Source organism: Silene latifolia, chromosome Y (genome assembly GCF_048544455.1).
Source record: "Silene latifolia isolate original U9 population chromosome Y, ASM4854445v1, whole genome shotgun sequence".
NCBI lineage: Eukaryota > Viridiplantae > Streptophyta > Magnoliopsida > Caryophyllales > Caryophyllaceae > Silene > Silene latifolia.
The window spans coordinates 37102031-37114357 of record NC_133538.1 but is presented as its reverse complement, the minus strand read 5'-3'; the positions used below and the strand labels follow the sequence as shown (position 1 = coordinate 37114357).

Below are 12327 nucleotides of genomic sequence, written 5' to 3'. Positions count from 1 at the left end.
GTGGAGGGGTGAGGACCGTAGGGTTTGCTTGGGCAGGGGTTTGGGTGGTGTTGGTACGCGGATAAGGAGGGACACGGATGTCGGGGTACAAGGCTTTAAAAATGGGACAGTAGGATAGGGTATATCCTTGGACATGGCACCATTGGCACTTGCCACGGAAGGGATTTTTGGGGTTTTGGTTAGGGGTGGCAGTTTGGGTGGTGGTTGGGGTCCGTGGGGCAGAGTGAGAGTTGGCAGCGGGAGTGCGGGTATAGGTGGGGTGGGCTATCGGGTTGAATGTGGTTGTTTGAGAGGTCTCTGTTTGTTGTATAATGAGTTCTTGACGGATTAGTTTCTCGTGAAATTCAGAGAAACTAATCGGAGTGTCGTGGGCATTGACCGCATCAATGACGGACTGATACGATGAGGGCAGTCCATCAATGATTTGGTCGGTGATATCCTCTTGAGAGAGGACGGTGCCGAGGAGAGCAAGATCATCGACAGTTGCCTTAATCTTGTTCATATACTCGGTGATTGAGGAAGATCCTTTGGTTGTGTATTTAAGTTTGTGACGGAGTTGTTTGATATGGCCACGGGAAGGGCGGGCATAGGAGGACGCAAGGGTATCCCATGCGTCTTTGGTGGTGGCCAAGCGGTTTAGGAGAGGGCTAATAGACGGGGCTAGGGTACTAGCCACGGCGCCGAATAGAAGTCGATCTTGCCGAAACCAAGTTTAGTACGCCGGATTTGATACGGGTTGTTTGTCTTTTTCTTCAAGAAGTTTAGGTGGATGAGGAGTGCCATCAATGAAGGATGACAGACCATATCCTTGCAATAGTGCTTCGAATTGAATGCGCCATTGCTGGTAATTGGTGCCATCGAATTTGGTGACGGCGTGAGTGTGTAAGAGCACGAGCGGTTTTGACGGCTCGGCGTTGTTGGGAATTGTGTGTCCAGACATTGAGAAAATGGGAGGAACACGAGTGATAGAGTGATTAGGGTTTGGTACGGAGGTCGAACCTTTCTCCTGATACCATGTAAGTTATATTAATTAATGATTAACAATGAGAGAAGTACATGTTTATATAATACAGGAAGTTGTTCTATGCCTAAAGTTAAGGGATTAGTTTCCTAGTAGATAGCTACTAAAGATAAGAGATTAGATACAATCTTTGACTAATGGTTACAAAATATTAACAGACTAGCAGTAGAATAATTGGGCTAATTATTCTCCAACACTTCTCTCATGCATGTAGTGCATGTGTATGGAATACCTGCATCTTCAATGTCACATCCAGTGCCGCAGTTGCTGCATCCGAGGTATAACTGGAGATTTTCACTTCTAAATTGCTCGAGCTTCACCTGTAGACAGGGATGCTCTTCTTGCAGTGTGTTGCAAACCTGGATTTTTAGTCTAGTCAATATTCTCCAGGTAGACAGTTATTTTTTATGGTTTCTGTACGCCAACATTTGGGGACAAAAAATGACTGAGCAATGCTTAGGGGGGGATTATGTTAGGCGTCAGTATGTTAATCTAAGCTGGAATCGTGAGGGTGTTCCTGTGAAGGCTAGGCACACGCGATAGATAGTTAGGTGATAGGTAAGGAACAAGTTCTTACTTTCTTTGCGAGGAGTTGATCTATTGTGGTTACGGTTCGCTTGGTAGACGCATTACGCACTTCAGACACCTGTTGCCTTTTTATATGAAGCATATCAACATTCTCGGTTGCCCTGGTAGAATTGAAGTTTAGGGTGGTGTATAATTGGGGATGTTCAAAAGAAGGTCAAGCAGAAGTTCTTTACCAAGCACGGAGCGCATTAGATGCTTCCCTAGGCGGGGCAAATGCGATTGCTGTTGACTGTGTTGTTGAGAGCGTAAACCCTGCACGTGACATGGTATGTTCATAAAAAGGTTCGGCAACTTCGTGCTTGTTTTGTGAGTTCCGTAACTTCAGAGTGAGAAGTGTATGTACCTCTTTGGAAACTCGCCCTTAGGTCCGAAAAGCCGATAACTGGGAAGGATGATGCCATAGATCTAAGTGTTTCACCTTCTTGCACAGCTAAATTATCCCATGTCGTTACTATCATGACCTGCTCATGGCTATAATTGGCAAAAGGTTAGATAAAAGTATATGATAGTACGTTTTATTTGCATGTTTCGTAAAATATAGTGTTTTAGATGTGCTCACGTTACGTTTAGTTTACCTGTTATCAATTATGACTACACCACGCAGTTCCAAAGTATGCCCAATATGGTTTAGATGTTGGCGGCAGTCGTCTACATATATCACAAATCCCAACACATCTGTAGGGAAATAGAAATTCAGTACAGGAGCGAATGACCAAAGATAATATTTAAGTGCATCTGCACCTTGAAATCCAATATTGCAAATCAGGCAGACGTTCCTTACTGTAGCAATTAGCTGTTGCAAGTGTTCTTGGGATAGATGCAATTGGGTTCACCAGGAGCCTCTTTTATAATGGTGTTGGGGTTGAATTGTATTTTGTAAGAAGGAATTTGGGATAGCTGGTGAGGCTTTTTTTTTCACATGGGTATTTGAAATGTCGTACTCAATGCCGCTTTGGAATACATCATCAAAAAAGTCTAACGCTTCAAGGTCTAATACGGTCTTCATTTTGGTACCCTGAAGTAAGAGCCAAAGGTTACGATCTAATACTAAACATATTTTTATCATGGGCATGTTTGCATATATTTTTTTAACATTGTAAAACAAAAACCTCGAGTGTACTTGAATGCATAGTTCAGATAAAGTCTGTGTAATCACATTTTTTTGTATAACTGGGCGGGATGTGTCCTTGTGTATTGATAACATCCAAATCAGAATCCGCACAGCATACAATTGGTTGGTACAACATTGAAAGATTTGAGACGTTTTGTATCAGTTGTTAATTCAACTTATGCCTATATAGCTACCTTATTATGATGTATAACTGACGAGATATAAATCCTAGGAATTAAAAGAACAGAGTGTATGCACAGCTAAATAAGCGTACAAACCACCCTAATTGGCAGTATGCTAAGCGTATTTATGTATTTGGGTCTTTGGAAATTAGAAATGATCATATCAACTGAAACAGAATTGAGTGACTAATCATAAATGTCTTAAAGTTACCTCCTCATCCTGAAAAGTGATTTTCTGATAAAGCAGTGGCCGCCCCTCTCCTGCAAAATGCACACTTGTTTTCTTGATCACCTTTGCTTTAATATTATAAGGTCTGGTTGGGCCTGTGAGCTGCCTGATCAGTCTTCTCTTTGGTTTCATAGCAAGCTGCAAAAGGCAGGGGATTTGCGAGCCAATTAGCTAACAATATTAAATGATCAACACACTTGTAAATTTATCTATGTATACAGAATATAAGCATTTACAAAAAACTGTCATGATTGCCACTTTCACCATCTAGAAATCTGTCATCTAGTGGCGTTAGGGGGCAGAGTATGTAGCTTATACACTGTTTGCATTCATTTAAGTTTGTTTGCAATGTGGGATGAAACTGGGATGTATCTTAGCTAAGCAGTATAGAAAAGCGAGCATACCTAAGGTAAATTGGTGGAAGAATACTGAATAATTGACAGGCTAATGTTACTACTTGTTTGTTTTTAGGATATACCCTGGTTATGATGATGATATTTGAGAAGGATAGAAAAGCAAATTGTATTTCTTCAAAGACTAAGTGACACATTTCAGAATAAGTACACTTACCATATTTCTTTAATGTGAGTTAATATTATATTGCATGTGCTGATTCTTCCTGTGAAATTTTTCAAAGATTTTGGTTGTTGGATAACTTAAGTTTTGGGTAAGTATGCTATGATGTCTAATCTTGTCTCTTCTTTTTTCCTGGTTGTGGTATGGTGACCAATTTGTTAGAATTTAGTTAAACTACTTAGTTTGGTTTCCTTGTGCAAAGTAACCAAATCTGGTTAGTCTGTAATGTGCCAGTTAGATTCGATCTCTTGACGGTGTTTGTGGCTCAGTGCGGGTGTACAGTGCGCACATGTACAATATCTAATGCTGTATAGAGGAGCTTAATCGTAGGGCATGAATGTTTGATACTGTGCATAATATATTTATTTAAGTAGTCTGCATCGCTGCACGGTTAGCGCAGTTTGTGCTTAGCCTACTTGTTTTTTTTAATGCTTGTTTTTAGTGATTTTTTTAGGTCTCTTTGCCTGTAGACTTTTAAGAGGATTATCAGTTTTCGTGGATCTGTATTTGCTATCTAAAAACATGTAGAAACCATTGGTATTTTTGTGCAGAGCGCTTGAAGAATGTCATTTTTTTTCGCAAGGCCGCCTATCCCCTTATTATAATTTGTTCACTAAACTGGAAAGTTAACAGGCATTCGTCTGCCAAAATCAAAAAGCAATTGTCCACTCTTTTGGATGGAACACATGGCCTTAGATACACAAGTGTTCCCAAAATTCTACGGTAGCCTTATAGCCTTTATACCGCCACATCATATATGAGATGTGGCCAGGAGGCACGACACATGGTTCAGTCTGACTGGGATAGCAAGAATGCATACTATTTACAGACATGCTGCTCGTGAACAGCACTTGCTTCTACTTAACTGACGCTAGTGCCCGGGGGACGAGGTATTTCCCGCCTTTTTCTTTTTTTTGCAGGCGATACAGCAGTTTGTTTTGCAGTATTCCTCTCCGGGGTTCCCTGCGCAGAAGTCTCTGGGGTACAGGTAGCAATTTTTTCAACCTTGGGAGATCTAAGCATAGGTGTGTTAACAACAGCCGACATTGGTTTGGACAGTGGGACAGATTGTTGGCACGTAGGGGTGGTAGTCGCTAATGTTGTGGTTTGGCTAGTCAACTAAGTGGGGACAACTGGTTCATCAGGGATAACATTTTGTATCTGACTGTCTGATGGGATTGTTGTTATTGATGCTGGAAGTTTTTGTGGTGTCGAGTAATCGGCACTGATTGAAACATTAATCAGCGTTTGGCTTGCAGATTCCTTGGTGAGGCTTCCAAAATCCAATTGTCTAGCCACTGGTGGAGGCTGTTCTATATTGTCCATGGTAGCAGCCTCCTTTGCAGGGCTTGATTTTGGCAACGACGGAGTTTTTGCTGGTTGTTCTGGCATTAGTATGACATCTCTTAGGCCCCACTGCAGAATATTGTTTCGTGAAAGGGCTGTTTTGGGTGACATCTCTATCGTGAATGGATCATTTCGCAGCATAGTTTGAATGGCTTCAAATGCTAAGGAGTCCTCCTATGCGTAGTTGAGAAATTGTTACTCAGAAAGTTTAAGAACAAACAATGGTGGAGGATATGGAGCCATAATGGATACATACAATGACAACTGTATCGAGATTTCAATTCCATACCAAATTGTAAGTAGTGATATATGAGTTGCAAAGTGCACCGTTTGTTTCATGTGAAATATATCCGGTGCTGACATGCGGAATAGTTTTTCAGTGTCCCCTGTGAATGCCGTGATCTCTAAATGTTCGGTCCCATCAGAAACTTCGCAATTAAATTTTATCCTGCATTGAAGAATGAACATGAGCAAGCAATTGCAATATGATAACTATTGTCAGTGCATGCATTGTGACGTAAGGGGTACTATTTACCTTGGTTCAAACACAACACCATCCCTCGTGCAGTTTTCGCACTTGAAATTCTCACATGCTGTATAGTATGTCTGCTTGCCACAATGTGAGCAGCCTAAATATGCATTAATCTTTTGTAGGTGTGGTTTTAGTACTGTGACTGTGACCCTGTAGCGTTCTTTCTAAAGTGTGTCTCTTGCCTGCTTGCATCACAATTTACGGAAGGTTAAGAAGTGTACCCTTCCTAGTTTATATTAAGGTATAAATAGTCTTAATCTTAGGCAACATAGTGAGTATGTAGGCAACATAAGTTCCATATGTATTTTTACAAAGTCTCAACTTGTCGTGGTTAAATGTTTAGATTCGTATAGGAGTACTTGCCTTTTTGTTTTTTAGTTCGTTCACTGTAATGACGCGAATTGGTGAAGTGTGGTACCGCACATTGCGTAACTTTGTTTCCAAACTGAGCAGGAGTGCTTTGCTCCGAGTTACCCTGAAGCAAGACCAAGTGTTAAGTGCCACTGAGCTTGCAGCTTCTGTGAGTGCGTCCAATTTTTAAATTTAAAATAGATATTAATACCAAATCATTATTTGTCAGTACCATTTTTTGAGATCTTCCACCTTGTCTCCTGTAGGACTTGTATCGATTTGACGTTGATATCGTGCTTGTAAGTGAAAAACCTATTTATAATAGAAGCACGGTGAGTATAAATGGGTTTTAGTTTGGCTGTGACCTTTTTTTGTTCAGATACCTCGATGTGGTGACACCCTCAGCGCTGTCAAGCCTACTACAGGGCAGTCTCCAACCAAAGCCGCAATCTGACACGGTTGTCGTAACTCTATCAAAAATAAAACCAACTGGTTCCTATAAAATGTAGTAGAGGCAGTCGGGTATCGAATCCACAGGGAGATGGGAAAATGTATGCTAAACTAAGTCTGCCTAAGTAACCGATTCTTGAGGTTTTGATTGTTTATTCTAAACTACGGAGATGTAAAGGAAAGAGAACAAAATAGACAAGGATTAAACTTTAGAGAAATTGACAAATAAAGAGAGATAGCTAGGACAGTCGATTCACCATGGTTTTCTAGGAGTCCAATCTAGGGTCATAGGTCAGCATAACTTTGGTCTGCAGGGTAATGAAAAGGTCCTCTCGGTCCGCTATTCGCCCTAAAACATTACTAGCTTAGCTTTCACCCTCACTAGCATGCCCTAATGTTCATTTCAGGTCTTACCCCTTCCAATCTCTCGATCTAGGTCAAGGTGTACTAATTCAATTAGCTGAATGCGTCGACTCAAGCAACTAATCGCTATCAAATGCAGTGATAAACAACACAAACCTAATTTGCACCAAACCCTAATCACCTATCATAATTCCCTAATTACCATGACACCCCTATGTCCTAGCATTGGAGGATTAGCTATACATGATAGATATTGAAGAAATACGGATAAACAAAACAAATAATTTAAACATAGCAATTAATTAGATGAGAGATAAGAGAAAGAGAAATCAATAGAAAAGATAAGAACAAGAATGAAATTGCAATAATGATTAAATTAAAACAAAGATTAGGAATACCGAATACAAGAGAGTAGCAATAGAGCAATTAGGTCTAGAGAGTAAAGTTCTAAGAGAAGGAATGAAGGAGCAGAGAAGAAGTCCCCATCTGACTGTCGTCCTCTCTTATTTAATCTAAGATACAAAATAGAATATTCGCAAAATAACTAAAGATTGCGTAATTAAATAAGCCTCTCGATCGAGTAGAACTAAACTCCTCGATCGAGAAGAACAAGCAGCAAATCTCTCGATCGAGTAACACAAGTACTCGATCGAGGAACTCAATAAATACCCAACTCGATCGAGAAAGCTAAGCACTCGATCGAGTTCTTCCTTCATCCAAAGGGGCTCGATCGACTGGTTTTAACAACCAATCTGGTCGATCGAGAGCAACAACACCATATCAGCGTAGGTGCACTCAAAGCATCTTCCGTTACCACTTCAAGCATCCTTAGGCATCAATATCCAGGCTCCGATTCTTCTTTCTCCGAAATGCATGCAAACGGAGCAAGTTTAGGCTCGATTGTGCTCCCTCCGGCTCATTCTTGCAAATAATACAAGACAAACCAAAGTAGACTATTCGGGGGACATTTGTAGCTAGATGCCACCTAAATGACATAGAAATGCGCGTGAATATAGGGTAAAAACCTTACATAAAATACGCGCATCAAACCTCCCCAAACCAAACCTTTGCTTGTCCCCAAGTAAACTATGAATGCAACTAAAGACAACTAGTGGAACATGACCAATTTACCAGCTACAAATTGCCCACCAAAACCAATTTAATGCAACAACTAAGAAAGTGGCGAAAGGCAAGTGCAAACGAATTAAATCAATGTTTTAAACTACTGAACCATCGACCTTGCAAGACTCAAATATATCGGACTCTCGCGGGTCGCTCATCATATAAATTAAGCACAAGGTGAGTATAAATGTATGAGATAGAAAGAAGTAAAGATGCTCACCTAACTCGACCTATAAGAACATGCATGCAAACTAACATGAAACCGATTTCCACCGACCGTACATATGCATCCCAACCAATCAGGACCAAGACACACGCCGAGGACTTACATATAATGTGAGGTGAGGAAATTGGGTAAGAAGGGGCAAACTAGATTTGGATAAGTGGAGGTAAGGCCAAGCTAGTACAACCAAAACCAAATAGTCAACACATTCCGCTTCACTACTCAATACAAAACACAAAACCATACCATTGTGGCAAACCATCACTCACATCAACAAAAGACTCCCCATAAAAAGTAATGATAAGTATGGGAGTATTATACAACGATCTTTTTTTTTTCATATGATTCTTTTCTTTTTCTTTCCTTTTGCATTTTTTTTCTTCCTTCTTTTTCATTTTTTCTTTCATTTCACTTTTCTTCTTTTTCATTCACTACCAACTTTAGATCTTTCGAAGCAAACCAAATATGACATGGATAACAGCATACCCACAATAACCACGCACTAGCTTGACAAGGCAGGCTAAATTTGGATGTAGTTAGGGGGTCAAAGGCAAATTTGGCTAATGTGAAGGGTAGCAATGAAAGAAAGGTTGTAAGTTACCTCTCCACGTGTGTTACCACCGCAAACCGAATGCATACATGTACTAAGAAAAGGGCGTTAAGCACGTGCAAATTGATGTTACATGTTGTATAGAGAGTACTACTCACATCCTATATGAAACCGGTCATGAATGTAACCAGTTTATCAAGCTCTAAATCTTAGAATGTATATGTAGCTTGCCAATAAGAGAGTCAAGTCTATTTGTTCAGATAAGTTTAAACCAAAAAGTCGTAGATTATGCACATCACCATGCGAACAAAAATGTTAAAAATGTGCAAGGCAAGGGTAAAAGACTCAAAGTAGCATAAAAGTTCCAACGTTCCGACTTAACCTAAATGCAAAAGTAATTGTGAAATTTTGAATTTTATGAATTTTTTATATATTTTTTATATATGTTTTGTAATTAAAATAAACAATGCATGCGAAAATAAACGTGCAAACTGAAATGCATTAAAGACAATATGCAGACACATATATGGATGTATACCCTCCCCAAACCAAACCGTACAATGCCCTCATTGTATCAAGAATAGGGAAAGGAAATGCAAACTGAAGAGAAAAGAAGTGGGTAAGCTCGGAAAACTTACAAGATGATGTGAATTGACGACCTCCCCAAACCAGCCAGCAACATGGGAGGTCATAAACAGCTCCGTAATAACCTCACAGAACACGAGGCAAAACAGCATTACTCGATCGGGATAGAAATCCTTCGATCGAGTGGATAAGACTGGAAAAAGTACTCGATCGAGGAAGTGATTCTTTCGATCGAGATATCCTCTTGTGCAGGTACTCGATCGAGAAGAAGAGATGTTCGATCGAGTAAAATGAGCAGCCAAAACGTTCGATCGAGTATATAAAGTACTCGATCGAGTCATTCACGTTAGGTTCCTGCAAAAACGCAACACACAGACTACGAAACCAACAAAACAAGCTCAAACGTTCAGTCTATCGTTTCTAAAACCTACACTAAAGCACACAAAATCGAAATAAATGTTTTAACAAAGGTATAACAAATTACAAGCCGGGTTGCCTCCCGGATAGCGTAGGTTTAAGAGGTCCCGCATGACCTTTTGACTTCAATTGTCTGGTTCATATGGATTATCGAAGTAGAGAACTTCGACCTTGCTTACCACGTCATTTGCATCATAGTAATGCTTCACATATTGGTCATTCACTTTAAATCTTTTACCCTCAGAATTCTCTAATTCAACTGACCCAAATTTGGTGACAGCAGTCACTGTATAAAGGCCACTCCACCTGGATTTCAGCTTACCAGGGAACAAGCGCAGTCGGCCATCAAAAAGCAACACCTTCTGCCCGACATGAAATTCTGGAGGTATGATCCTTTTGTCGTGCCATCTCTTCGTTTTCTCTTTGTAAATGCACGAGCTATCATAGACATTTAGCCTAAACTCTTCTAGCTCATCTAGCTGCTGTAACACCCCCGCACACCAGAACGCCTTATCAAGGATCATTCCAGTGTATGACGGTGTCACCATCTCGGTTTCCCGAGGAAGTAAATCAAATCAGACCATAAAATAACAATTATAAAATATTAATGTACCTTATACAATACGACTCAATACAAACTACTTATACCAAAAATAAAGACTACAACAACTCATGACACAGCTCTTCTAGACCGGCAGCGTGATGACTCGATCCCTCCAATCCTAGCAGCCACAGTCAACAGTACCTGCTAAGCCAAGTGCTCAGCATCCCCGAATGGATCACCGCAGATACCACAAAACAACACGGGGTCAGTGCCGACTAATCAAATGTAAAACAGTAAGCAATGTAACCAGCTGATCATCCTCTAACCCAGTCTCCCGATCTCACACAGTAACCGACTACACACCGAAGTGTGTAGCCCTGCCATATTACCCATCGCAACAGGTAATCCTCGCCGCCAGTGGGTGACCGCAGCCCATCCCACCTAGTCCAACTCATCAACGAGCGACTAACAATCCCTGTCCCTTAATGTGCACATCCCCTCCCATGGCGGGTTCCACGGAGGGCGAACTAGGGTGTGAAGCCACTCCCGCAAGTGACTCCACCACAATCACAACACACACACAGCACCACAGATGTGACAACACCTCCACACCAACATCGTCACACAACGCCCGAACACCGATGATCAGCAGATAACAAAAGATGTGCAACAATAACAATCACAATCAATTAACGGTACTGAGTAGGAAAACCTACCTCATCACAACCATGACAGACATCTATATACAGCCAAGCAGGACTCCTGTACGCGTCCTACAACGGTAACCATATCCTATTACATAACTATGTTGGGGTTGGTGTCCTTAACAGTTAGTGCAAGGACTTATAAACCTCTAAAAGGATCAAAGGGTATACTTTGTATCATAATCAGTTGATCCACGTTTATCAATAACGGTTGGCTTGCTAGATAAGTTTGACGTTATTGTCATACGGATGGCGGTGATCAACTGGTCCCTAAAAGTCACACCTATAGGATACGTCTTGAGTGATGTGACGGTATGAAAATACAGTCATGTAGATGCCAAATCTGACTAACCAGTTAGTCTGAGTTATTTGATTAATAATTAGTCAAAATATGATGTTGAGATATTATATTTAATACGGATTAAATATCATGGGCTAAAGGCGAATTAACCAGTTAATTCGTAAAATTAAATATAAGCGTTTTATATTTAATTAAATGTATATTGAATATAATTATACAATACTGTTTTGTCGGACATGTATTAATAATTCAACTAACCCGTATTATTAGTTGATGCCTTAATTTCCGATAACCGATAATGATTTATAATCGACGCGTCGTATACACTTAGCAAGCTTTGGACCGGACCACGAGTTTAAGTAAAGAGGAAATGAAAAGCCCATTTCCTCTTACCCACTCGGTTTGGCCGAGAATTACAAAGACAAAAGGAGGGTTTCCTCCTCTTGTCTAACCTAATCTCATTTGCTAACAAGAATTAGGGTTTTGGGAATTGTGCCTCTCAGAACTCGGATCTCACATCCAACACAACTCACAAAAACCATCCTCTCAATATTGCAAAGGCAATTAGAGGAATTGATCTAGCACAAGGGCATTACTCGGACTATCTTGGGTGCATCGTTTAGGAGGAGATTTGCTTTAATCTCTCATTGCCTTATTGCACGAGGACCGAAGGTTATTTCTACATCTTTATCGTTTCTATATGTTTTTCGTTTTATGACCATATTCACATGTAAATTTTGCGTTATAATCCTATAATTAAAAGGCATTATACGGATATTACCCTACAAGTGGTATCAGAGCGAGGCCACGTAAATTTTTATATGTGTTTTTCATCAAACGATTGTTGAAACGATGGATTTTGTTCAAAAAAAAAAAAAAATGGTCTCGGCAGCCTCTTTTGTGTCACGGCTCAATTTTTTTTTGGCTCGGCAATATCAGTTTGTTGCTGCGTTTTTTTGTTTTGTGTTGGGATCCGTGTCTAGTTTACACGGATGTGTTTTTGTCTTGTTTTAATTTTTGATCTTTGCATATAGTCTATGTAATCGATATTCATCGCTATATGTTAAAGATCGGTTAAAATCATTGCTTAAAATTTCGTGTGGTAAAAATTTTGGTTCGAAAATTTTATGG

General features: G+C 40.2%; 1 protein-coding gene across 1 annotated transcript; it reads right to left on the bottom strand.

Annotated features, from left to right (window-relative positions):
* Positions 1-9772: 9772 nt before the first annotated feature.
* Positions 9773-10195, bottom strand: LOC141627855 (uncharacterized). Its single transcript, XM_074441062.1, has one exon. The coding sequence runs from the start codon at positions 10193-10195 to the stop codon at positions 9773-9775; it is 423 nt and encodes a 140-aa protein (XP_074297163.1).
* Positions 10196-12327: the final 2132 nt, after the last annotated feature.